A 26050-nucleotide genomic window follows, 5' to 3' on the forward strand; every position below is an offset into this window, starting at 1 on the left:
GTCAGAGACAGAGTCGTGGTGAAGGTGCTCCCCAGGAACAAGAGCCCAGGAGACTTCACCTATGGTCCAGAGACAGAGGTCGTAGCAGTTACCCGAACAGCAGTCCTGACAGAGGAAAGTCCTGCCTGGATCCATGCATCCCGAGTAAAAAAGGTTCCTAGACCAGACCTAGAGAGGGAAGCAAGTGATTCCAGTGAGGTACGAACCGGGGCAGACAGCCCTGACCTCCCACCTAGCGAAGAAAGAAGAACAGAAGAAGATGAGGAACCTGTCCCCTATCTTTATCCTGGGGACTACCTTGATAGCCCTACTGGCCCTTACTCACCACACAATATGTGAAGTCGACATCACACAAACAGATGGGGTCCCCACCTTGTGGTACAATTCCTCCAATACACACGTAGCCACATACATCCTTGATTATTTCATGTTCCCTAAACTTGCTGACAACAAACATTTCATACAGCAGAAAAGGAAATCAGGAATGTCTGAGACAGTATATATTTGTGTTACTGACGAATGGTACTATAGTGCAAGACAAATGTTTTATTTGTGGGACATGTATAAAAACCCAAAATACCAGCCTAAAATTGCTCCCCAAAACAAACCTTTAAAGCCCCATATTGCCACTTCTAAAGATATGGTGGCTATTACTAACCCTACCTTTGAAGACACCCTAGCTATTGAAACTGGTTTCTCTGACATTAATTTTTGGTTGGAATGGATGAAGTATAGTGCTAACAAACACAATAAAAGCAACTGTTATGTCTGTGGCAAATCTAGGCCCCACCTAGGTACAGTGCCCCTTAATATACCCCTAGAACAGGAAAATTGTTTTTTCAGCCTTTTTAATGATCACCGATGACCCCACTCCTCCCTCTAATACTCCTGCTAATCGAAAGAAAAGAGCACTCCCAGGAGGTAGCTTTGACCCCCACGTATACATTGATGCTATAGGGGTCCCAAGAGGTGTTCCAAATGAGTTCAAAGCTAGAGATGAGGTGGCTGCGGGTTTTGAGTCATTGTTCCCTATAGTAACTGTAAATAAAAACGTAGCCTGGATTAATTATATATATTATAATCAACAAAGATTTGTTAATGATACCAAAGATGCTCTTAAAGGTATAGCTGAACAGCTAGAAGCCACTTCCCAAATGACATTTCAAAATAGAATGGCCCTTGACATGATCCTAGCAGAAAAAGGCGGTACATGTGTTTACATTAGTAAGGTGGAAGGCTGTTGTACATATATTCCTGACAACACTGGTCCCAATGGTAAGGTTACTTTAGCCATAAACGAGTTAGAAACCTTATCCATAGAACTTAAGAAAAATTCAGGTATTGATAACCCATGGAGCCAATATTTTGGATGGTTTGAAAATTGGAAACAGGCTCTTGTGCAAATAAGCATATTCATACTTGTAACTTTAATTCTTGTAGGCATTATAGTTTATTGTGTAATCCCCTGTGGAAAGAAACTTACCTCCAAAGGCATTGATAAGGCCCTGATGTACTATGATATAACCACCAGTCCTGTCACCTCCTCTGATAGTAAGGGACCCGACGATTATGTCCAATATCTCAAGAACTGGAGGAACAAGAAAGGAGCCTCACTCAAGAATCATGTCATATAATAATCATGATTCTAAGAGGGGATTGAAGGGTTAGCTCTTCTGTCTTTGTAAATATTACTTTTTATATGATCAATTTCCTTATAATAAGTATAGTGTAAAAGTGAATATTTCTACCTCCCTAATGAAGGGTTAAACATGCTATATGAATTGTTATGTGTTTGAATAGACACGTACGCACTCTCTACAAGATGCCTTTGTCTGTTCATATAATATAAGGCTTGTGTGTGTCTTATCTTCAAGGACAATTACATACCAGATCAAAACTGTTACTTCTGTGTGTTACTAAAATATCCTGCATGTAATGTCGTATGCTACTTCTATTTATCCAATCATATGCTTGCACATATTGTATACACCCATGTTTCTTTTCTATATAGTACTCTGTAATTTATTAAATAAACAGTGTGAATTTTTACTGCTTGTGTTGTGCATGTAACTGATAGCGTAAAGGTTTACACTCCCAGACGTCTGAGAGGCCATCACATCGAGGGTTAAAGAATATAAGGGCAAATCCTTTCATATACATTTCAGGATATTCTCCAGCTTTCTATCGGCAGGTTCCCTTAGGGCGGCCGTATCAGGAGAGAGTAGTGCTACCTGTTTAGACAAGCGTGTGAGCGCTTTATCCACCCTAGGGGGTGTTTCCCAACGTGCCCTATCCTCTGGCGGGAAAGGGTACGATGCCAATAACCTTTTAGGAATTATCCGTTTTTTTATCGGGGGAATCCCACGCCTCATCACACACTTCATTTAATTCCTCGGATACAGAAAAAACTACAGGCAGTTTTTTCTCACCAAACATAAATACCCTTTTTAGTGGTACTTGTATTATCAGAGATATGCAATACATTTTTCATTGCTTCAATCATGTAACGTGTGGCCCTAGTGGAAGTCACGTTTGTCTCCTCATCGACACTGGAGTCAGTATCCGTGTCTGTGTCTGCCATTTGAGGTAACTGGCGTTTTAAAGCCCCTGATGGCGTTTGAGACCCCTGGACAGGCACAAGCTGAGTAGCCGGCTGTCTCATGTCGTCAACTGTCTGTCGTAAAGAGCTGACACTGTCACGCAATTCCTTCCATAAGCTCATCCACTCAGGTGTCGACTCCCTAGGGGGTGACAACTCTAATAGGCAATTGCTCCGCCTCCATCTAATTTTCCTCCTCAAACATGTCGACACAATCGTACCGACACACCGCACACACACAGGGAATGCTCTGATAGAGGACAGGACCCCACTAGCCCTTTGGGGAGACAGAGGGAGAGTATGCCAGCACACACCAGAGCGCTATATATAGACAGGAATACCACTATAAAACGTGCTTTTCCCTTTATAGCTGCTGTTAGTATCAAAACTGCGCCAAATTAGTGCCCCCCTCTCTTTTTTACCCTTTTCTGTAGTGCAGGACTGCAGGGGAGAGTCAGGGAGACGTCCTTCCAGCGGAGCTGTGATGGAAAATGGCGCCCGTGTGCTGAGGAGATAGGCTCCGCCCCCTTCTCGGCAGCCTTTTCTCCCGCTTTTTGGCGAGTTCTGGCAGGGGTTAAAATACATCCATATAGCCCTGGGGGTTATATGTGGTGTATTTATGCCAGCCAAGGTGTTTACATTGCTGCTCAGGGCGCCCCCCCCCTAGCGCCCTGCACCCTCAGTGACCGAAGTGTGAAGTGTGCCTGAGTAACAATGGCGCACAGCTGCAGTGCTGTGCGCTACCTTGTTGAAGACTGATGTCTTCTGCCGCCGATTTTTCCGGACCTCTTCTTGCTTCTGGCTCTGTAAGGGGGCCGGCGGCGCGGCTCTGGGACCGAGCTCCGAGGCTGGGCCTGTGTTCGGTCCCTCTGGAGCTAATGGTGTCCAGTAGCCTAAGAAGCCCAAGCTGGCTGCAAGCAGGCAGGTTCGCTTCTTCTCCCCTTAGTCCCTCGATGCAGTGAGCCTGTTGCCAGCAGGTCTCACTGAAAATAAAAAACCTAAAACTAAACTTTCACTAAGAAGCTCAGGAGAGCCCCTAGTGTGCACCCTTCTCGGCCGGGCACAAAAATCTAACTGAGGCTTGGAGGAGGGTCATAGGGGGAGGAGCCAGTGCACACCAGGTAGTCCTAAAGCTTTAATTGTGCCCAGTCTCCTGCGGAGCCGCTATTCCCCATGGTCCTTACGGAGTTCCCAGCATCCACTAGGACGTCAGAGAAATAGATTGCACAGCAACACAAACTGCAGAATCCGTTGTACAGGCCATGCAATATACTATTATCCGCAGCTGTCAGCTCATCTGACATGCTGGGAGTGCACAGCCTCTGGTACACACTGACTGATGCAGGGGATATATCGTTCGGGTCCACGTCGGTACGATATATCATCCGATATAATCTCCTAATGGTCACACACACACCCCCCCCCCTGGAGTTTACCTCTACAACACTAGTAATCAAGTTTAGTGTACAGAAGTGGACAAAATGAAATTTTAATGCCAGAAACAAAACAAAAAGTTTTCTATTTGAGTGAGCAAGCTTCATATAGCCATCAAACTCATCTGAAAGTGCCTCCATTACCCTCCTCACATCAGGTCAATGCCCCTACAGTCACATGTAGCCATCCTGACATCACCCATGTCCTGTTATACTCTATGCTGGTGGGGTACCATGCTACTTTCACTATATAACTGTCTGTGGCTTCCTGCTGCGCATAATGCATAATATATTATATATATATATATTATATATATATATATATATATATATATATATATATATATATATATATATATATATATATATATATATATATATATATATATATATATACATACATACATATATATATATATACACACACATACATACAAGTTGAGTATCCCATATCCAAATATTCCGAAATACGGAATATTCCGAAATACGGACTTTTTTGAGTGAGAGTGAAATAGTGAAACCTTTGTTTTTTGATGGCTCAATGTACACAAACTTTGTTTAATACACAAAGTTATAAAAAATATTGTATTAAATGACCTTCAGGCTGTGTGTATAAGGTGTATATGAAACAAATGAATTGTGTGAATGTACGCACACTTTGCTTAATGCCCAAAGTTATAAAAAATATTGGCTAAAATGACCTTCAGGCTGTGTGTAGAAGGTGTATATGTAACATAAATGCATTCTGTGCTTAGATTTAGGTCCCATCACCATGATATCTCATTATGGTATGCAATTATTCCAAAATACAGAAAAATCCGATATCCAAAATACTTCCGGTCCCAAGCATTTTGGATAAGGGAGACTCAATAGGTAGGTAGGTAGGTAGGTAGGTAGGTATGTATGTATGTATGTATGTATGTATGTATGTATGTATGTATGTATGTATGTATGTATGTATGTATGTATGTATGTATGTAGGTAGGTAGGTATGTATGTATGTATGGGCACTCCGGATAATAGACAATATTTGCCCCGGTGCCTTCACTTATCTGTATTGCGGCAGACAATGTAGGAGTCCAAAAGGAGCGGCACTCAGCGGGTCTTTCGTATAGAGATGATGAATAAACGGCGGAGTAACGCCTGGCAGAGGTTAACGTTTCAGTTTAATACATAAACTTTCGTCAGAACAAAGAAGCAATAGAATGTACATACCTTGAGTTCACCATGTGAAACAGACAGCGTGGACGCTGACCGCGGCGCCTTCCGGTGACGTCACGCGAGTGCGACGTGCGCTCTGCAGCGCTACTTCCGGTCGGGCCGTAACTAGGAGACAGAATAAACAATACAACACCATCACCATAACAACATGACAGATGACGTCTGGATCCATAAGTAATACTGGTAGGCAGGATAACCAGAATCGCATTAAACATACCCAAACACTTTACTACTTATTGTTACTTTATAGTGCGCTGCTCAATCGCCAAACTATAAACTACCGTGCACTATAATAAATAAATACCGACAGGCCATAGCAGATAAATTATACTAAAGAAAACAGTTCCAGTACAATTGTTCATTCAGTCCCCTGGGTACCAAAGTATCCAGGGAGTGAATCCAGCGTGCCTCCAGCTGGAGAAGTCTCCTTGATCTGTCGCCTCCTCTAATATTTACAGGTACCTGATCAATAATTTTATATTTAAGAGTAGCCAGACTATGATGCATGATTTTAAAATGCCTGGCTACTGGTTGCTCCGAATCTGATCCTTCAAGTGCATGTCTAATAGACATCCTGTGAGTGGCCATCCTTTCCTTAAAACTACAAGTGGTTTTACCTACATACAGAAGTCCACATGGACAGCGGATGAAATACACGACAAATTTACTAGAGCAAGTAAGAACATGCTTGATTGTCAGTCGTTTTCCCGTGTGCGGGTGGGCAAAAGAAGAGCCTGCCTCCATATATCTGCACGTAGTGCATCCTGTGCACTTATTCAAAAACATGACTATCCTACCGAGTTATAAACGAGGACGTAATCTAAAAGATTTACTAGTGGTGAATGATGTTGGAAGATTACTCCCTGCTTCGACCTCTACTTTCCTTACGCGTAAGCCAGGATGCTATAAGTGCACAGGATGCACTACGTGCAGATATATGGAGGCAGGCTCTTCTTTTGCCCACCCGCACACGGGAAAACGACTGACAATCAAGCATGTTCTTACTTGCTCTAGTAAATTTGTCGTGTATTTCATCCGCTGTCCATGTGGACTTCTGTATGTAGGTAAAACCACTTGTAGTTTTAAGGAAAGGATGGCCACTCACAGGATGTCTATTAGACATGCACTTGAAGGATCAGATTCGGAGCAACCAGTAGCCAGGCATTTTAAAATCATGCATCATAGTCTGGCTACTCTTAAATATAAAATTATTGATCAGGTACCTGTAAATATTAGAGGAGGCGACAGATCAAGGAGACTTCTCCAGCTGGAGGCACGCTGGATTCACTCCCTGGATACTTTGGTACCCAGGGGACTGAATGAACAATTGTACTGGAACGGTTTTCTTTAGTATAATTTATCTGCTATGGCCTGTCGGTATTTATTTATTATAGTGCACGGTAGTTTATAGTTTGGCGATTGAGCAGCGCACTATAAAGTAACAATAAGTAGTAAAGTGTTTGGGTATGTTTAATGCGATTCTGGTTATCCTGCCTACCAGTATTACTTATGGATCCAGACGTCATCTGTCATGTTGTTATGGTGATGGTGTTGTATTGTTTATTCTGTCTCCTAGTTACGGCCCGACCGGAAGTAGCGCTGCAGAGCGCACGTCGCACTCGCGTGACGTCACCGGAAGGCGCCGCGGTCAGCGTCCACGCTGTCTGTTTCACATGGTGAACTCAAGGTATAAAAGGTATGTACATTCTATTGCTTTTGTTCTGACGAAAGTTTATGTATTAAACTGAAACGTTAACCTCTGCCAGGCGTTACTCCGCCGTTTATTCATCATCTCTATACGAAAGACCCGCTGAGTGCCGCTCCTTTTGGATAGATAGAGAGATATATATATATATAGATATATATATATAGAGATATAGATATATATATATATATAGATATATATATAGATATATATATATATATATATATATATATATAGATAGATAGATAGATAGATAGATATATATATATATATATATATATATATATATATATATCTCTCTCTAACACATTAGTTTTCCCATATATACCTTAAGTCCTTGTATGGCTCATCTCCCACAGTGTAACCTTTGTAGTGTGTGGTACACTCATGGGTGGGATGTAAAATACATGGTTCTGATAGTTATGTTAGGACCCTACTCCTAGCATTAGGAAGCTGCAACCAGACTGCAGATGCTTACTCAGGCTGGCCATAGAATGTGGACACCCGGGCCCAGAAAGTCTGCAACATACCCCCGTTTTGAAGAACTGTACTGGGTGCCGCACATGCTATGCCCCCCCAAAGAATGTCAATTATGCTGTGGCTGCGAGCGATATCGCATGACCTGTTTTGCACATGCGCAGAAACCCAAACATTGTATTTGCACTAAAACCATCGGGTTTGCATTCAAAGATGTATCAGGCCCTATGTGCTATGTTTTTTAAGTCTGTAAAGAGGCTATGAGAGAACATACATAATTTCACAGTTAATCAAGATTTAAAAGCAATAAATATACCAAACTGCTGTTCCAAGTTTATACAACCATGTCTTTTACGACTGAACTGCACGCTACTAATCTTAGCGATCCCCCAACCAGGGTCTGCAAAATAAATTAGCAATAAAAGTACTGTAGTTTTCTATCATTCTGAACTAGTTAAAACATGGGCCAAAATAATCAATCATTGGAAGCATGACATGGTCACTGCATTGAGCCCTCGTCATCATGTGCTGCCAGAAAGCATCACTCTCTCACTTTTGTAACTCTTGCTTGGAACAAACCCCAAATTGTTTCATGCACGGTTTGCTTCCTGTTGACATGTTTCTTTGGGCCCCAGGAGCAGATTCCTGAAACTCCAACAGACAGTTTCTGATGATCGCACTGGGCCTTTTCAGTTCAATATCTTATGTCAACTGAATACCTTCAATGTGATCTCCTAGGCCCCTTGGAGTTGTTACAAACTGGAACGAATAGGTGCAGTATCAGGTGTGCGCAGTAAAATCAAAGCAAGCTGCCCAGACACCCTGTTCAATGAGGGGAAGAAAACATCAATTCCCAATAATACAAGAGGGTAAAACAAGGCGAGCTGGGTGTCACTGGCGCTTGATCGATAGGATGTGAATACTGTTTCCAACAAAAATTGTCACCACAAAACCCCTTAGATTGTGTTTTTATCACTGAATGGCGGGTGTTACCATGTGGTGGAAAGGTATATAAAAAATGGCAATTATATGACAATGTAAACCCAAAGGATTACAAATTTATTCACAAACATAAATAGATAAAAATGGATAAAAATACATGACTGGTAAAAGTGCAACTGAATACTTCCATAAAGTGGCTGGTGCTTAGTATTAACAGGAAAGAAGCTCTCACCCTCTCCCTGTATTGCGGTGGGCTAGCTTAAGAAATAAGCTGGTGTGGTCCTAGGCTGAAATAGCCAAGCACCACCGCAAACAGTTTTTCAGCATCAGATCCCCTTCAGTCCACATGTATCAGTCCTCAGTCCAAGACAACGCGTTTCGGTTCCCAAGAACCTTTCTCAAGAATTGTTCTTGGGAACCTTTTTGCGGTGGTGCTTGGCTATTTCAGCCTAGGACCACACCAGCTTATTTCTTAAGCTAGCCCACCGCAATACAGGGAGAGGGTGAGAGCTTCTTTCCTGTTAATACTAAGCACCAGCCACTTTATGGAAGTATTCAGTTGCACTTTTACCAGTCATGTATTTTTATCTATTTATGTTTGTGAATAAATTTGTAATCCTTTGGGTTTACATTGTCATATAATTGCCATTTTTTATATACCTTTCCACCACATGGTAACACCCGCCATTCAGTGATAAAAACACAATCTAAGGGGTTTTGTGGTGACAATTTTTGTTGGAAACAGTATTCACATCCTATCGATCAAGCGCCAGTGACACCCAGCTCGACTTGTTTTACCATTGGAGTTGTTAGTCAAAGTCTGCAAACTCCAGATCGAAGAGCCAGACTTGCCTGTCATCAGGGCATGTGTATTCTGTTGCCCAAGCCATATCCCAGGCTCCCTGCTGGTCTTGACCAAGCCTATTTCATAAGGAAACCCCCAATGCATTCTCCTACCTATGATTCAATTCAGCATGAATTGATTAGAGCCGGGAAGGAGATCCGGGAGCTATTCAATTGTTATGTCCACTAGAGGAATCCTTCTCACACCTCTCCTGGGTTGCAAGCAGAAATCCAACAGAACTACTGGCACAATGCCACTTCTGTCCTTAGGGTGGCGAACTGGCATTCTCCGAAATACCAGCACACTGAATTGAATAGCTTCGGGAGCTCCTTCCCAGCGCTATTAAACTCACACTGAATTGAATCGAGCCCTTTGACTTAGGTCTCTGTACTAACATGAAACAAGGGGACAAGACGATAAAGGCAGAGAAAACTGCTATTCAATATGTTCTAAAGGATTTTCTCCACATTTTGGCTGCTATATTTAATTGAAGGGTAGATTTCACACTGCCATAGGCAACACTAAATGTCCTAGCTGTTACAAAAGTGAAAGATCTCTTATCAGCTGTCTTCTCCAACGCTGGATTTGCCTCCTCTTGCTGACGCAATCTGCTTCCTGCAGTGTGTAGACTTGAGATTTTGACGTCATTTTTGTTTGCTTGTTGATAAAGTTATTACTATCTCCGCCAAAGTGGTGAGTTTTCAGTAACTCTTCAGCGGTTCTAATCTTAGTAATAATTGCAGTAGCCAACTCCTTCACAACGGTAAAATGTCGAAGCAGGGGTGGCTGTTCCTATACATTAAGTGCCTGTTTAGTATACAGACCCTTTAATCGAAACAGAAGAACTCATCGGAGTACACCTCAGGTCCAGACAAGATTTTCCGGTCAAAAACTCAGCACCATAAATATTACATGTTGTGGTAGTTATCCACACTCACACAGATGAACAGCGTGAAGAAGGTTATCAGGTCTCTGCATAAATAAACTGAGACAAGTGGTCTCTGTTCAACAACTGCTAGGAGTAATTACACAACCCTGCTAATAAATTATTACCTTCTACCCTATGCTATTCACTCCCTTGTGGGATTTTTTTTATTTATTTTTTTATCTATATTGCCACATTTTACATATAGGTTTCTCAACTGTAAAAGGGTTGGGAAACACCAATCTACATATGCTGGCTTTTACATGACAGCATACCAGAGAAACATGAAAAATACATCACAAAATGATTAAATAAATTGGACAGCCCTAAGAACAGCTTTAGGTCTGGAAGGAGGATCTGGTACACTAACCATAGGTCTCTGAACGGACAGAGGATGTTTGTACATTACCTGAACACAAATGCTCTATCTTGGTCAGGTTGAGTTGCAGAGACTCATTAATCCATGCAAGCATGTCATGACGACTTAGATTGTCACTTGTCACTGATGTGGAATAAACATTAACTGCCATTGTTCTAGAAGAAAAAAGAAAAAAAAAATCAAAACAATCCATAAAGCACAAACATCTACAAAATAGCGGAAGATAAAAAAGTTCAGAGACTTGTGTAAACAAAACCATTTAAATTGTATTGTGGTAAAGTTGGCAAGATGATATCAATGATACAGGTTGAGTATCCCATATCCAAATACTCAGAAATACAGAATTTTTTGAGTGAGATAGTGAAACCTTTGTTTTCTGATGGCTCAATGTACACAAACTTTAATACACAAAGTTATTCAAAATATTGTATTAAATGATCTTCAGGCTGTGTGTATTAGGAGAATATGAAACAAATGAATTGTGTTAATGTACACACACTTTGTTTAACGCACAATGTTATTCAAAATATTGGCTAAAATGACCTTCAGGCTGTGTGTATAAGGTGTATATGAAACATAAATGCATTCTTTGCTTAGATTTAGGTCCCATCACCATGATATCATTATGGTATGCAATTGTTCCAAAATACGGAAAAATCAGAGTTCCAAAATACTTCTGGTCCCAAGCATTTTGGATAAGGGATACTCAACCTGTATGTGCAATATTACAGTTACATGCCTTGTGTATATTCTGTAGGTGTCACTATGCTGCTTCTCATCAAATATCAACTGTATGTGACTTGGGGAATGAACACGTGAAACGAAGAACAGTCCTGAGAGGATGGGTGCAAAAATTGGTAGAGGTGGGTACACACCGATGCATTGAATGCTCCATGGGCTGACATATCGGGCGGCCGTTCACATGGAGCAATCCATTACACAACCGACCGCTATGCATCCTGGGCATAGTGCTGCATGGGAACGGCAGCCGCTTCCCCTGATCTTTTGAACATGTAGTGTAAGGGTGCGTAAACACTACGCAAGATCTGTATAGTGTGTACGCTATAGTGTACGATGCGCGCTCCCGTGGGTCGTATGCTGCATGCAGGTCCAACGTGCGATGTTGCCAAATGCAGCATGGCCACGCTCCTCTCCCTGCCACCGCTTGTTAGGAGTCCAGTCACAAGCTATAACACATCATGCATACGTCTCACTGAGGTGTACATAGCCTAAGATCAGGGGAAGCGGGCACCATGTGCGATATTGTACATACACATGGAACCACTGGACAAACGATCGATCTGGAACGCTCCAATCGTTTGGCCAATCTTACTGTGTACCTTACGTTTTGACCAAGTGAATATAAAATTTGTGAAGTTAAATTATTAAAGGGTGAGGAATTTACAGATATTGGAAATTCTAAAATCTAGATCAGGCCTGGCCAACATGTGGCTCTCCAGCTGTTGTGAAACTACAAGTGCCAGCATATTCTCCTTGTAGTTTCACGACAGCTGGAAAGCCACAGGTTGGCCACTCCTGGTCAAGCAGCATTGCGACGGAAGAAAAAAAAAAAAAAAAAGTGTGCTATTTAGAGAATGGGAAATAAGTGGTAAACTAGCAAATTGGCTGGATAGGAGTATACATTTGAGGCACTTTATTGGGAAGACTTGGGGATTTAAGGTAACTAAAGAAAATCTATGGGGGCAATTCAATAGCAGGTAATGGACCGGTCAGAATTCTTGTAACAGCATCATATAGCGACAGTAACAGACGTTCGCATGAAAATGGGCGACATTGCTCTACGCAATTTTGGCCAATATGCACAGCAACAAATCAGAGATATTTAAAGCTAACTAAGAGGACAGAAGAATTTAGTGTATTGTAAGGGTATAATTATTACACAGCAAAAAGTATTATCTATTTTAATGCTGAAAAACACTGATGATCCTCCTCCACAACCAAGAAGCAGACAGCAACCCACACGGTTACCAACATACGCACTGCACTCAGGGGCAGATTTATTAAGCCTGGTGAAGAGATAAAGTGGAAGGTGATAAAGCACCAGCAAATCAACTCCTAACTGTTACTTTTTAAGCCCAGCCTGTAACATGGAAGTTAGAAGCTGATTGGCTGGTGCGTTATCACCTTCCACTTTATCACTTCTCCAGGCTTAATAAATCTGCCCCTCAGTCAGTTAGAGAGAGATGGCAAGTGTAGACAGTGTTAAAAGGGTACAGGGTTATAGGAGAAGGTAGGGATGGAAATATAGGGTTTACCACATGATATACTGGAAATGTGAATATTGAAAGGTAAATAAGATATTTATAGGTCATAAAAAGGAGTACATGATGTAAGGAGATATTTGAGGGATACAGTGTGATAACTTGAGCGGTATACCACTTAGGAAAACTATATTAAGAAATCTAGAGTGTGACAGGTAAAGGACCACATTGCAGTTATGCTTGAAGTAGAAATACAATAAGAAAGGTACATGAGGAGTGATCGCAGTACAAAATAATATATTTAGGAAGATGTATGCAGAAAAGGGGCAGTTGAGGGGATAAAGCATAAAAATCTTTGGTTGATACATAGGAACAATGGCAATGATCAGAGAAAATAAGGAGTGAATTATGAAGTGATTTTACTACATTGGTGATGTACAGAAGTAAACTCAAGTAAGAGGTGAAATATCATGAAATAAATGGAGCATGAAGATGGCATAGTGTGACATACAGTGTTCAGGAAAAGGGGCTTTGATGAAGTAAATGATTCTGATGGGAGTATAGGGGGGAATGTATAGGGAAGAGGTCTATGATTCAGTAATGAAGTTGTGAGAAAATACAGGGTGATATATTGAGCGATAAAAGGGGAAGGGAGCTATAACGAGGTAAGTGAAAAAACAGGGGAGTACATGGTGACATACACTAGCTGGTATGGAGAGAACAATAATGGGGTAAAAATAAGAATTTACTCACCGGTAATTCTATTTCTCGTAGTCCGTAGTGGATGCTGGGAACTCCGTAAGGACCATGGGGAAATAGCGGGCTCCGAAGGAGGCTGGGCACTCTAGAAAGATCTTAGACTACCTGGTGTGCACTGGCTCCTCCCACTATGACCCTCCTCCAAGCCTCAGTTAGGTACTGTGCCCGGACGAGCGTACACAATAAGGAAGGATTTTGAATCCCGGGTAAGACTCATACCAGCCACACCAATCACACCGTACAACTCGTGATATGAAACACAGTTAACAGTATGAAACAATAGAGCCTCTCAACAGATGGCTCAACAATAACCCGATTTAGTTAACAATAACTATGTACAAGTATTGCAGATAAACCGCACTTGGGATGGGCGCCCAGCATCCACTACGGACTACGAGAAATAGAATTACCGGTGAGTAAATTCTTATTTTCTCTAACGTCCTAGTGGATGCTGGGAACTCCGTAAGGACCATGGGGATTATACCAAAGCTCCCAAACGGGCGGGAGAGTGCGGATGACTCTGCAGCACTGAATGAGAGAACTCCAGGTCCTCCTCAGCCAGGGTATCAAATTTGTAGAATTTTGCAAACGTGTTTGCCCCTGACCAAGTAGCTGCTCGGCAAAGTTGTAAAGCCGAGACCTCTCGGGCAGCCGCCCAAGATAAGCCCACCTTCCTTGTGGAATGGGCATTGACAGATTTTGGCTGTGGCAGGCCTGCCACAGTATGTGCAAGCTGAATTGTACTACAAATCCAACGAGCAATAGTCTGCTTAGAAGCAGGAGCACCCAGCTTGTTAGGTGCATATAGGATAAACAGCGAGTCAGATTTTCTGACTCTAGCCGTTCTGGAAACATATATTTTCAGTGCCCTGACAACGTCTAGCAACTTGGAGTCCTCCAAGTCCCTAGTAGCCTAGGCACCACAATAGGCTGGTTCAGGTGAAACGCTGACACCACCTTTGGGAGAAACTGGGGACGAGTCCTCAATTCTGCCCTATCCATATGGAAAATCAAATAAGGGCTTTTACAAGACAAAGCCGCCAACTTTGATACTCGCCTGGCAGAAGCCAAGGCCAATAACATAACCACCTTCCACGTGAGATATTTCAGATCCACGGTTTTTAGTGGTTCAAACCAATGTGATTTTAAGAAACTCAACACCACGTTGAGATCCCAAGGTGCCACAGGAGGCACAAACGGGGGCTGACTCTGCAGCACTCCTTTTATAAAATGTCTGAACTTCAGGTACTGAAGCTAGTTCTTTTTGAAAGAAAATCGACAGAGCCGAGATCTGTACCTTAATGGAACCCAATTTAAGGCCCATAGTCACTCCTGCTTGCAGGAAATGCAGAAATCGACCTAGTTGAAATTCCTCTGTTGGGGCCCTTTCGGCCTCACACCATGCAACATATTTTCGCCATATGCGGTGATAATGAGTTGCTGTAACCTCTTTCCTGGCTTTAGTAAGCGTAGGAATGACTTCCTCCGGAATGCCCTTTTCCTTCAGGATCCGGCGTTCAACCGCCATGCCGACAAACGCAGCCGCGGTAAGTCTTGGAACAGACAGGGCCCCTGCTGCTGCAGGTCCTGTCTGAGTGGCAGAGGCCATGGGTCCTCTGATATAAATTCTTGAAGTTCTGGGTACCAAGCTCTTCTTGGCCATCCACGAGTATCGTTCTTACTCCTCGCCTTCTTATTATTCTCAGTACCTTTGGTATGAGAGGCAGAGGGGAGAACACATAAACCGACTGGTACACCCACGGTGTTACCAGAGCGTCCATAGCTATCGCCTGAGGGTCCCTTGAGCCGGTGCAATATCTTTTATAGCTTTTTGTTGAGGCGGGACGCCATCATGTCCACCTGTGGCCTTTCCCAATGGTGTACAATCCTATTGGAAGACTTCTGGAGGAAGTCCCCATTCTCCCGGGTGGAGGTCGTGCCTGTTGAGAAGATCTGCTTCCCAGTTGTCCACTCCGGGAATGAACACTGCTGACAGTGCTAACACATGATTTTCCGCCTATCGGAGAATCCTTGTGGCTTCTGCCATCCTGCTTCTTGTGCCGCCCTGTTGGTTTACATGGGCGACTGCCGTGATGTTGTCTGATTGGATCAGTACCGGCTGGTTTTGAAGCAGAGGCCTTGCCGGCCTCAGGGCATTGTAAATGGCCCTCAGGTCCAGAATATTTATGTGTAGGGAAATAACCTGACTTGACCAAAGTCCCTGGAAATTTCTTCCCTGTGTGACTGCCTCCCAGCCTCAAAGGCTGGAATCCATGGTCACTAGGACCTAGTCCTGTATGCCGAACCTGCGGCCCTCTTGAAGATGGGCACTCTGCAGCCACCACAGTAGAGATACCCTGGTCCTTGGAGACAGGGTTATCAGCCTATGCATCGGAAGATGCGATCCGGACCACTTGTCCAACAGGTCCCTCTGAAAAGTTCTTGTATGGAACCTGCCTAATGGGATTGCTTCGTAGGAAGCTACCATTTTTCCCAGGACTCGCGTGCAATGATGCACCGCTACCTATTTTGGCTTCAGGAGGTCTCTGACTAGAGATGACAACTCCTTGGCTTTCTCCTCCGGGAGAAACACTATTTCTGGTTTATGTCCAGAACCATCCCCAGGAACAGTAGACGTGTCATAGGAACCAGCTGTGACTTTGGACTGTTTAGAATCCAACCATGCTGTTGTAGCACTTTCCAAAATAGTGCTACCCCGACTACCAACTGCTCCTTGGACCTCGCCCTTATAACGAGATTGTCCAAGTACGGGATAATTACAACTCCCTTTTTTTGAAGGAGTATCAACATTTCGGCCATTACCTTGATAAAACACCCTCGGTGCCATGTACAGTCCAAACGGCAGTGTCTGGACTTGGTAATGGTAATCCTGTACCACAAATCTGAGGTACTCCTGGCGAGGATGGTAAATGGGGACATGCAGGTAAGCATCCTTGATGTCCCAGGATACCATGTAATCCCCCTCGTCCAGGCTTGGAATAACCGCCCTGAGCGATTCCATCTTGAACTTGAATTTTTGTGTTCAAGGATTTTAAATATAAAATGGGTCACACCGAACCATGCGGTTTCGGTACCCCAACCCGTGTGGAATAGTAACCCCGTCCTTGTTGAAGTAGGGGCACCTTGAGTATTACCTGCTGGGAATACCGCTTATTAATTGCCTCTAGCACAGCCTCCCTGCCTGAGGGAGTTGTCAGCAAGGCATATTTTAGGAAACGGCTGGGGGGAGACATCTCGAATTCCAGCTTGTACCCCTGAAATACTACTTGAAAGAAACAGGGATCCACCTGTGAGCGAGCCCACTAATTGCTGACATTTTTGAGACGGCCCCCCACCGTACCTGGCTACACCTGTGGAGCACCCGCGTCATGGTGTGGCCTCACAGGAGGCGGGGGAAGAATCTTGATTCTGGGAACAGGCTGACTGGTGCAGCTTTTTTCCCTCTACCCTTGTCTCTGTACAGAAAGGAAGCGCCATTTGACCCGCTTGCTTTTCTGAAGCCGAAAGGACTGTACCTTTGTCTGTGAGGAAACCTGAGGTAAAATTATTTCTTCCCAGCAGTTGCTGTGGATACGAGGTCCCAGAGACCATCCCCAAATAATTCCTCACCCTTATAAGGCTCTCTATGCGCTTTTTAAGTCAGCATCACCTGTCCAGTGACAGGTCTCTAATACCCTCCTGACAGAATGGACATTACATTTATTTTGGATGCCAGCCGGCAAAATATCCCTCTGTGCATCCCCCATATATAAGACGACGTCTTTAATATGTTTTTATGTTTGCCAACTAGTATCCCTGTTTGACAGGGTCACCGACCACGCTGCAGCAGCACTATCTGCAGGTCTCAGTCTAGTACCTGAGTGTGTAAATACAGACTTCAGGATAGCCTCCTGTTTTTTATCAACAGGTACCTATTAAAGTGGCCGTATCCTAAGACGGCAGTGCCACCTTTTTTGACAAACGTGTGAGCGCCTTATCCACCCTAGGGGATATCTCCCAGCGTAACTTATCCACCTGGCGGGAAAGGGTACGCCATCAGTAACTTTTTAGAAATTACCAGTTTCTTAACGGGGGAACCCACGCTTTCACACACTTCATTTATTCATCTGATGGGGGAACAAAACACTGCCTGTTTTTTCTCCCCAAACCTAAAACCCATTTTTAGAGGTGCTTGGGTTAAAGTCAGAAATGTATAACACATTTTTTATTGCCGGGATCACGTCACGGGTGTTCCTAGTGGATTGTGTATATGTCTCCACCTTGTCGACACTGGAGTCAGACTCCGTGTCGACATCTGTGTCTGCCATCTGAGAGAGCGGGCGTTTTTGAGCCCCTGATGGCCTTTGAGACGCCTGGGCAGGCGCGGGCTGCGAAGCCGGCTGTCCCACAGCTGTTACGTCATCCACCCTTTTATGTAAGGAGTTGACACTGTCGGTTAATACCTTTCACCTATCCATCCACTCTGGTGTCGGCCCCACAGGGGGCGACATCACATATATCGGCCTCTGTTCTGTCACCATATAAGCCTCCTCATTCAACATGTCGACACAGCCGTACCGACACACCGCAGACACACAGGGAATGCTCTAAACGAGGACAGGACCCACAAAAGCCCTTTGGGGGGACAGAGTAAGAGTATGCCAGCACACACCAGAGCGCTATATATATATATATTATATATATATATATATACATACAGGGACTAACTGAGTTATGTCCCTAATAGCTTTTATATAATATACTGTATACAGTGCCAATTTTAATGCCCCCCCTCTCTTTTCCCTCTTATTGTACTGTAGAATTGCAGGGAAGAGCCAGGGAGCTTCCCTCCAGCCGAGCTGTGAGGGAAAAATGGCGCCAGTGTGCTGAGGAGATAGGCTCCGCCCCTTTTTCGCGGCCTATTCTCCCGTTTTTTATGGAATTCTGGCAGGGGTATTTACCTCATATATAGCCCCTGGGGCCATATATTGAGGTATTTTAGCCAGCCAAGGTGTTTTTATTGCTGCCTCAGGGCGCCCCCCCCAGCGCCCTGCACCCTCAGTGACCGGAGTGTGAAGTGTGTGAGAGGAGCAATGGCGCACAGCTGCAGTGCTGTGCGCTACCTTGGTGAAGACAGAGTCTTCATGCCGCCGATTTTCCGGACCATCTTCTTGCTTCTGGCTCTGTAAGGGGGACGGCGGCGCGGCTCCGGGACCGAACATCAAGGCTGGGCCTGCGGTCGATCCCTCTGGAGCTAATGGTGTCCAGTAGCCTAAGAAGCCCAATCCGGCTGCAAGCAGGCGAGTTCGCTTCTTCTCCCCTTAGTCCCTCGCTGCAGTGAGCCTGTTGCCAGCAGGTCTCACTGAAATTAACAAATTCTAAGACTATAACTTTCTAAGAGCTCAGGAGAGCCCCTAGTGTGCATCCAACCTCGGCCGGGCACGAAATCTAACTGAGGCTTGGAGGAGGGTCATAGTGGGAGGAGCCAGTGCACACCAGGTAGTCTAAGATCTTTCTAGAGTGCCCAGCCTCCTTCGGAGCCCGCTATTTCCCCATGGTCCTTACGGAGTTCCCAGCATCCACTAGGACGTTAGAGAAATAGTGGTGAGGGAGGTACACCCGGATATACTCATGTAGACACGCTGGCTGATGTATGGGGAAGGGTCTACTCTACGCTGAGGTAAGCGAGAGTAGGGGGAAGTACAGGGATATACATTAGGTCAGTGGTTCTCAACCGCGGTCCTCAAGTACCCCCAACTGTTCATGTTTTTAAGGTCACCTCACAGGATTGCAAGTGAAATAATTTGCTCCACCTGTGGGTCTTTTATCATGTTTCAGTGAGTAATGAAAACACCTGTGCACCTGCTAGGTGACCTGGAAAACATGAACTGTTGGGGTAACTTGAGGGCCGAGGCTGGGAACCACTGCACTAGGTGATGTAAATGAGAGGTGAGGGGGGTACAGGGGGGGACATACAATGGCTGGTGTACGGAGAGGACAATAATGGAGTAGAATAGTAGTGAGGGGCATACACACTGATCTATACACTAGCTGGTGTATGGGGTAGGGGCAAAGAGGAGGTGACAGAGCAGGGGCAGTACACGAATATACATCGGGATAGGGGGGTACAGGGGGACTTACACTGGCTGATGTATGGGAAAGGGGCTATGGTGAGACGAGGGTAGTACAGGGTGATTAGAGGGCACAAGCCGGTATACTGCGGGCGGAGTACCGGAGACAGAGGTATAACACGGCAACGTAGGGAGCACAGGGTGACCGTGTTACGTGACGGGAGAGCGGATATGTAGGCGAGATGTATGGGAAGCATGGGATGTGACGTGTGGAAGGACGGCTGCGGGGAGAGGTAGGTCAGATGACAGCCCCGGTACACCCGGGTCTCCCACCCGTGCCCCGCTGGGACCCCCGGCCTCTCCCTCACCCGCTCCCGGCCGTTACCTTTGCTGTCTCGTTCGAACCGGCCTCACCCGTGCTGATGTCACGCGCTTGTAGAGGAGCGTGCCGTGCGAGGTGACGTCACTTCATGAATAATTCATAACTCGGTCAGTTGCTAAGTGACACTTTGTCTGCCCTGGAAACCCCACCCGAGCGTCACGTGACGAGGCTCGCAGTGGCCAACCTCTGTACGGTACACGTAATGCCCTTGTCTCCTCATAGCCGCCATTTTACCTGAGCTAAAGACTATTGGATGTAGAGTGCACATGTCTGGGAAAATGGTCGTCCTATTGAACCACATTGCTGTGATATGGAGACAGTTTTTCGCGCTACATGTCTTTCCTCTTTGGTTTATGTTGCGCTGGATGTGACGGTTTAGAATGCACATTTTGGTTGACACTACCGCATTGAGTAGTTGGTGGGCGTGTAGCTGGCCACTGCAGAGCAACGTCTTGTCCCTCCGCCGTACTGCAGTGCTGCTGCACCGAGTGACTGCCGCTAGAGGCGCCACACCACGCTACTTTAGTCACAGCAGCAGCTGTCTACCTCTGAGTCCCCTCCAGTGCCTCCACTTCTCTAATATTCTAAGAAGTGAATAAGAAGCTGGCCGAATAAGACGCTAACTTCAGCCTCGTCTAGCTGGCTCTGGCTGAGTGTGTGTCACCACACGATACAGCACACAGTATTACTAGCTATGTGTCATACGGTTATACTTTGTTACCGCATAATAAGGTAACGCTGTGTGTGTCATACTCTCATGATGCTTACAGCCAGAGCCGGCCATAGGCATAGGCAAACTAGGCAATTGCCTAGGGCATTTGATATGCCTGGGGGCATCAGCAGCTTCTGCTGATTAAAATGATATGCGGCATGCCTATATTCTGTGTGTAGCATTTCATATGCAGACACAGCCACAGTCTCACACAGTATATAATCATGGCGCATATCATTTTAATCAGTAGAAGCTGCTTGCGCATCCTAGCCATATAGCAATGTAAATTAGATGCATTTTGATTAAAAAAAGGTACCAGACGTTAGCATTGAGTCAAGATTTAGGAGGACACATCTGTATCCAAGCAGAGGCAGAGGTCACAGTGTTAGTGGCAGTGTGATTGCTGTGTGCATGTGAGTGGGTTGGTTGTGCAGTAGTGTTCGGAATATATGTAAGGGGCACTATGCATGTCATTATGTGTATAAGGGCATTAATAATGTGCGGCATATGTGTAAAAGGGTACTACTGTATGCATGTCATTATGTGTATAGGGGCACTAATAATGTGCAGCAAATGTGTAGGGGGCACTATGTTTGTCATTATGTGTATAAGTGCATTAATAATGTGCAGCATATGTGTAAAGGACATTATGTGTAAAAGGGCATTAATAAAGGTTGGCATAATGTGCAAGGCGCATTATGTTTATAAGGACATTATTAATGTGCCTCATGTGTAAGGGGCATTACTGTGTGGAATGTGCATAAATGCTTTACTAATGTGTGGCATTATGTGTATAAGGTGCTCTTCTATGTGGCGTTACATATAGAAAAGGCACTACTGTGTCGTCTAATGTGAATAAAGAGCAATGGGGTGTGATGTAATGTGAATAAGGAGCAATTTAGTGTGATGTATTGTGAATAAGGGGCTCTACTGTGAGGAGTAACGTTTATAAGGTAAAGTGATACTACTGTGGGATGTAATATGAATTATGGACACTATTGCATGATAAAATGTGAATGAAGTTGCAGTACTGTGTGGCGTAATTGAAATTGGGGTTACTATTGTGTGGCCATGCCCCTTGCCAGCAAAAACACACCCCTTTTTGGGCTGTGCCCAAAATATAGGGGGTACAAACACCAAAATAAGGACTGCTATGGGTGAGGGGTGATGGTGCTGGGAAAGAGGTGTCAGGTCAGAGGCGGAACCAGCGGTGGTGCTAGGGGGCACCAGCCAAAATCTTGCCTAGGGCATCATATTGCTTAGGCCCGGCTCTGCTTACAGCAGCATACACGGGGTGCAGTTCTATGTAGTCATGTATGATAGCAGAGTGGGATGAAGCCCAGCTATTAGCACAGGGGTATTTGATCAGAATGTCAACAGGGTTTGAATATTGGCACAATACTAACATAGAGTCTATATGGTCGACAAGAAGTGTCAACATGGTTAAAACATTGACAAGTTCATAATACTGGCGTTTAACGGGTGTAGTATGGTATGCCAGCGGCCGGGCTCCCGGCGACCAGCATACCGGCGCCGGGAGCCCGACCACCGGCATACCAACAGTGTGGCGAGCGCAAAGGAGCCCATTGTGGGCTCGCTGTGCGCGCCACGCTATTTATTCTCCCTCCAGGGGGGTCGTGGACCCCCACGAGGGAGAATGTCGGTATGCCGGGTGTCGGGATTCCGGCGCCGGTATACTGTGCGCCGGGATCCCGACATTCGGCATACTGAAGACCACCCCGTTTAACATGTCTGTCAATACCAGAATGTGTTATTTTTAGGGTTAGGCTGCACTATGCATAAAATTGTTGACATTATGTTGTGTACATGTTAAATTTCGATATGAATATGTCAACATTATAACCATGTCAACATATTGTTTGTCGACCTAATGTCCATGTTAACATTCTGATTCGATATTCAGAATCTGTTTGACTTTTCATACCACACCTGTACATGGTGCTGCTCTGCAGTATAACAATAGTAGCACTGCTATAAACTAGATACAAACTCGTGGTAAAAGTTCACTGAAATAATTTGGGAATGATTACTTTTGAACCAATAAACAATAGAAAAACATTGTGAAATCTTGTATAGCATTACATACAATTATTAAAATAATTTAGCAATTCCCCCTTCCCTATGTTTCTTTGTGTCTTTTTTTTTTTTTACTTACAGCTTGTCTGTTTGTTGGTATTTTTTCTGTGTAATGTGAAAATTTCAATAAATACTATTGTTAAAAAAAAAAAATTTGCAAATAAATATACGGCAGACATGTCTGTGCAGATCCCAGCACCTCAGGGTATCCGTTCAGATGGTCGACAATGTTAAGGTAGACACTCATTAGGTCAACCACTATTGGTCAACATAGACATGGTCGACACATTAAAATGGCTGACACATAAAAGGTCGACATTAGTTTTTCACTTCTTTTTGTTTTTTGGAACTTTTTAATTCTTTACGATCCACATGGACCACAATTGGGAACGGTAACCTGGGCCGAGCACAGTGGGAGCGGAGCGAGGCGAGCCATGCAAGGGGACGCGGTGCACTAATTGGGGTTCGCCGTCACTTTACGCAGAAAACAACACAAAAAAAACCTCATGTCGACCTTTTCATGTGTCGACCATTTGTCAATGTCGACCATTAGTGGTCAACCTAATGAGTGTCAACCTTAATATTGTCGACCATTCATACCGGAATCGAAGCTCAGACATTAGCATATTGTCGCAGTACCACTGCATACAGAATCACAGTCGTAGTGGAATTTGCGTCCAGCTCGGGATCAGACCCACAGAGTCTTATCCATAGCAGCTGTTCTTTCTCTTTACATCGGGGTTCGGACCAGACCAAATGCATATGCATGGATATCTGGTATGTGCACAGTGGATCATTTCCAGCCCATCTCTCTCTGGCCGGCTGCTACATTGAGGTATGAGGGCTAACACCATCTGAAGATGGCATTAGCTAATGGACGCGAGCTCTGAAAAGCTCTGAGGGAGAGACGTATCATTGCTTGGAGAGTGATAAAATGGAGAGAAATAAAGTACTAATCTGCTCATAACTGCCATGTTACAGGCTGTGTTTGAAAAAAAACAGGAGCTTGTTGGTTGGTACTTTATCTCTCTCCATTTTATCACTCTCCAAGCGATGCCCTGTGTGTTTTAAGGGCAGAATACAGTAGCTTTGATAAATAGCCCCATACATGTTTTATACTACAGCCCCCCATATTTATACCTCCCAACTGTACTGAACTGAATCACAGACGTTAAAAGTGCTTATGTGAAACATGCAAATTTCATACACATGTGGACGATTTGGGCAGGATCTGGATGAGGTTTAAATAAGCAGGGATAAAGTTTATTTGTCCCATAGATGCCTACTCATCCGCATCCTGCGGAAGACTCCCGGAGCAATATAGATTCTCCCGCTTCCCTGCAAAATGAAACAAAATCCCCGGATTCCCCACTTCCCCGCTGGACATCCGGACTGTGCATGTGTAAGCAATCACATTCCAGGAGACCACTACATGAATATAGCTACTGGAAAATATACGCCGCGCTGGAGACACAGCAGCTGGGTGATTTGCGGACTCACATAATGTGATAACATTATGTGCAGTGATTGGTCAGTGGATCACCATGTGGCCATAGATGAGCTGAGCTTTAAGGGCAAGGAGTAAAATAATGGCTGCAATACTGCTCTCTATGTGGAGACAAACACTTATCTCTGGTAGTAGAAAGATGGCGGTTTGGCATTACCATGGAGCCTCCTGCGAATTGTGCAATGATAGCAATGCCCAGCTCAACCAGTAGGAGAATTGGTGAGAGCGGTAGCCCCCCTGTCACTGGGCACTTATCTGTTCTCACCCTCCCTTGCCACTGGGTACTCACCTGCCCCCACCTTCCCCTGTATTCACCTAACACCCTCCTGCTACTGAGTGCTCAACTTCTCACTCCCTCCTATTGGGTGCTCATCTAACCTGTGCTACTGAGTACTCACCTTCCCCCACTCTCCCTGCCACTGAGTGCTCATCTGCTTCCACCTCTCCCTGTACTCACCTGTTAACACCTCCCCCACCTGCCACTGGGTGCTCCCCCCCACGCCATTTGGTACTTACGCCCTGTGGGAGGGGCAAAACATGCCCTCTTGGCGGCTTTATCAATAGGAACCTCGCTGAAACTCTTTTTCAAAAGCAGAAACGTATGATTTGCCCTGATTCTGCATGTCTAAATGTTGGCAGGTATGTATATTACAATATGTGTGTCATACTTTTATAGTGTATGTGCTGAGAACAGTGGACTGGCATTAAATAAGGAAATTTATTGTAAGAACTCACTTTTGTTAAATCTCTTTCTGCGAGGTACACTGGGTTCCACAGGGATAACATCGGGGTGCAGAGTTGGATCTTGATCCGAGGCACCAACAGGCTGAAAGATTTGACTGTTCCCAAGATGCACAGCGCCGCCTCCTCTATAACCCCCGCCTCCGTGCAAAGGAGCTCAGTTTTGTTAACCAGTCCAATGCAGTAGCAGGTAAAAGAGACGACAATCGTTAGTAGCCACATATACCACATTCTCGCGACAGGATAAGGTACCAGCGGCTAATGCCATACAAACCCAAAGAAGCTAAGTGCGTCAGGATGGGCGCCCTGTGGAACCCAGTGTACCTCGCAGAAAGAGATTTAACAACGTTAAGTTCTTACCATAAATCTCCTTTTCTGCAGCAGGGTACACTGGGGTTCCACAGGGATAACATCGGGGATGTCCTAAAGCAGTTCCTCGTGGGAGGGGACGCACTGTAGCAGGCAAAAGAACCCGGCGTCCAAAGGAGGCATCCTGGGAGGCGTCCAAAGGAGGCATCCTGGGAGGCGGAAGTATCGAAGGACTAGAACCTTATGAACGTATTCACTGAGGACCACATAGCTGCCCTGCACAATTGTTCAAGGGTCGCACCACGGCGGGCCACCCAAGAAGGTCCAACAGACCGAGTAGAATGGGCTTTGATGGTAGCAGGAGCTGGAAGGCCAGCCTGTACATAAGCATGTGCAATCACCATTCTAATCCATCTGGCCAAGGTCTGCTTGTTAGCAGGCCAGCCACGTTTGTGAAAACCAAAAAGGACAAAGAGGGAATCAGATCTCCTAAGAGAAGCTGTTCTCTTCACATAAATATGCGGAGAGCCCGTACCACATCCGAAGACCGCTCTTTGGAGGATAAATCAGGAGAGGTAAAGGCCGGAACCACAATCTCCTGATTAAGGTGGAAAGACGACACCACCATAGACAGATAACCAGGGCAAGTTCAAAGAACCGCCCGGTCATGGTGAAAAATCAGAAAGGGTGACCGACAGAACAAGGCACCCAAGTCTGAAACCCGT

At 44.8% G+C, this 26050-nt stretch overlaps 1 protein-coding gene across 4 annotated transcripts in view; it reads right to left on the reverse strand.

Annotated features, from left to right (window-relative positions):
- MAPRE1 (microtubule associated protein RP/EB family member 1) overlaps positions 1 to 20070 on the reverse strand; it is a 78198-nt gene extending 58128 nt beyond the window's left edge. For 3 of the 4 annotated variants that reach the window (XM_063959063.1, XM_063959064.1, XM_063959061.1), the window contains exons 1-2: positions 19963 to 20070; positions 10556 to 10680 (exon numbers count right to left, since the gene is read on the reverse strand). In XM_063959063.1, coding sequence (XP_063815133.1) covers positions 10556 to 10676 — 121 coding nt within the window. In that variant the 5' untranslated portion in view covers positions 10677 to 10680; positions 19963 to 20070. Of the gene's footprint in view, positions 1 to 10555; positions 10681 to 19647; positions 19940 to 19962 lie in introns of those variants that run through there. The other variant, XM_063959062.1, reaches the window with a different exon arrangement.
- Between the last annotated feature and the right edge of the window lie 5980 nt (positions 20071 to 26050).

Source organism: Pseudophryne corroboree, chromosome 3, assembly GCF_028390025.1.
Source record: "Pseudophryne corroboree isolate aPseCor3 chromosome 3, aPseCor3.hap2, whole genome shotgun sequence".
Taxonomy (NCBI): Eukaryota; Metazoa; Chordata; class Amphibia; order Anura; family Myobatrachidae; genus Pseudophryne; species Pseudophryne corroboree.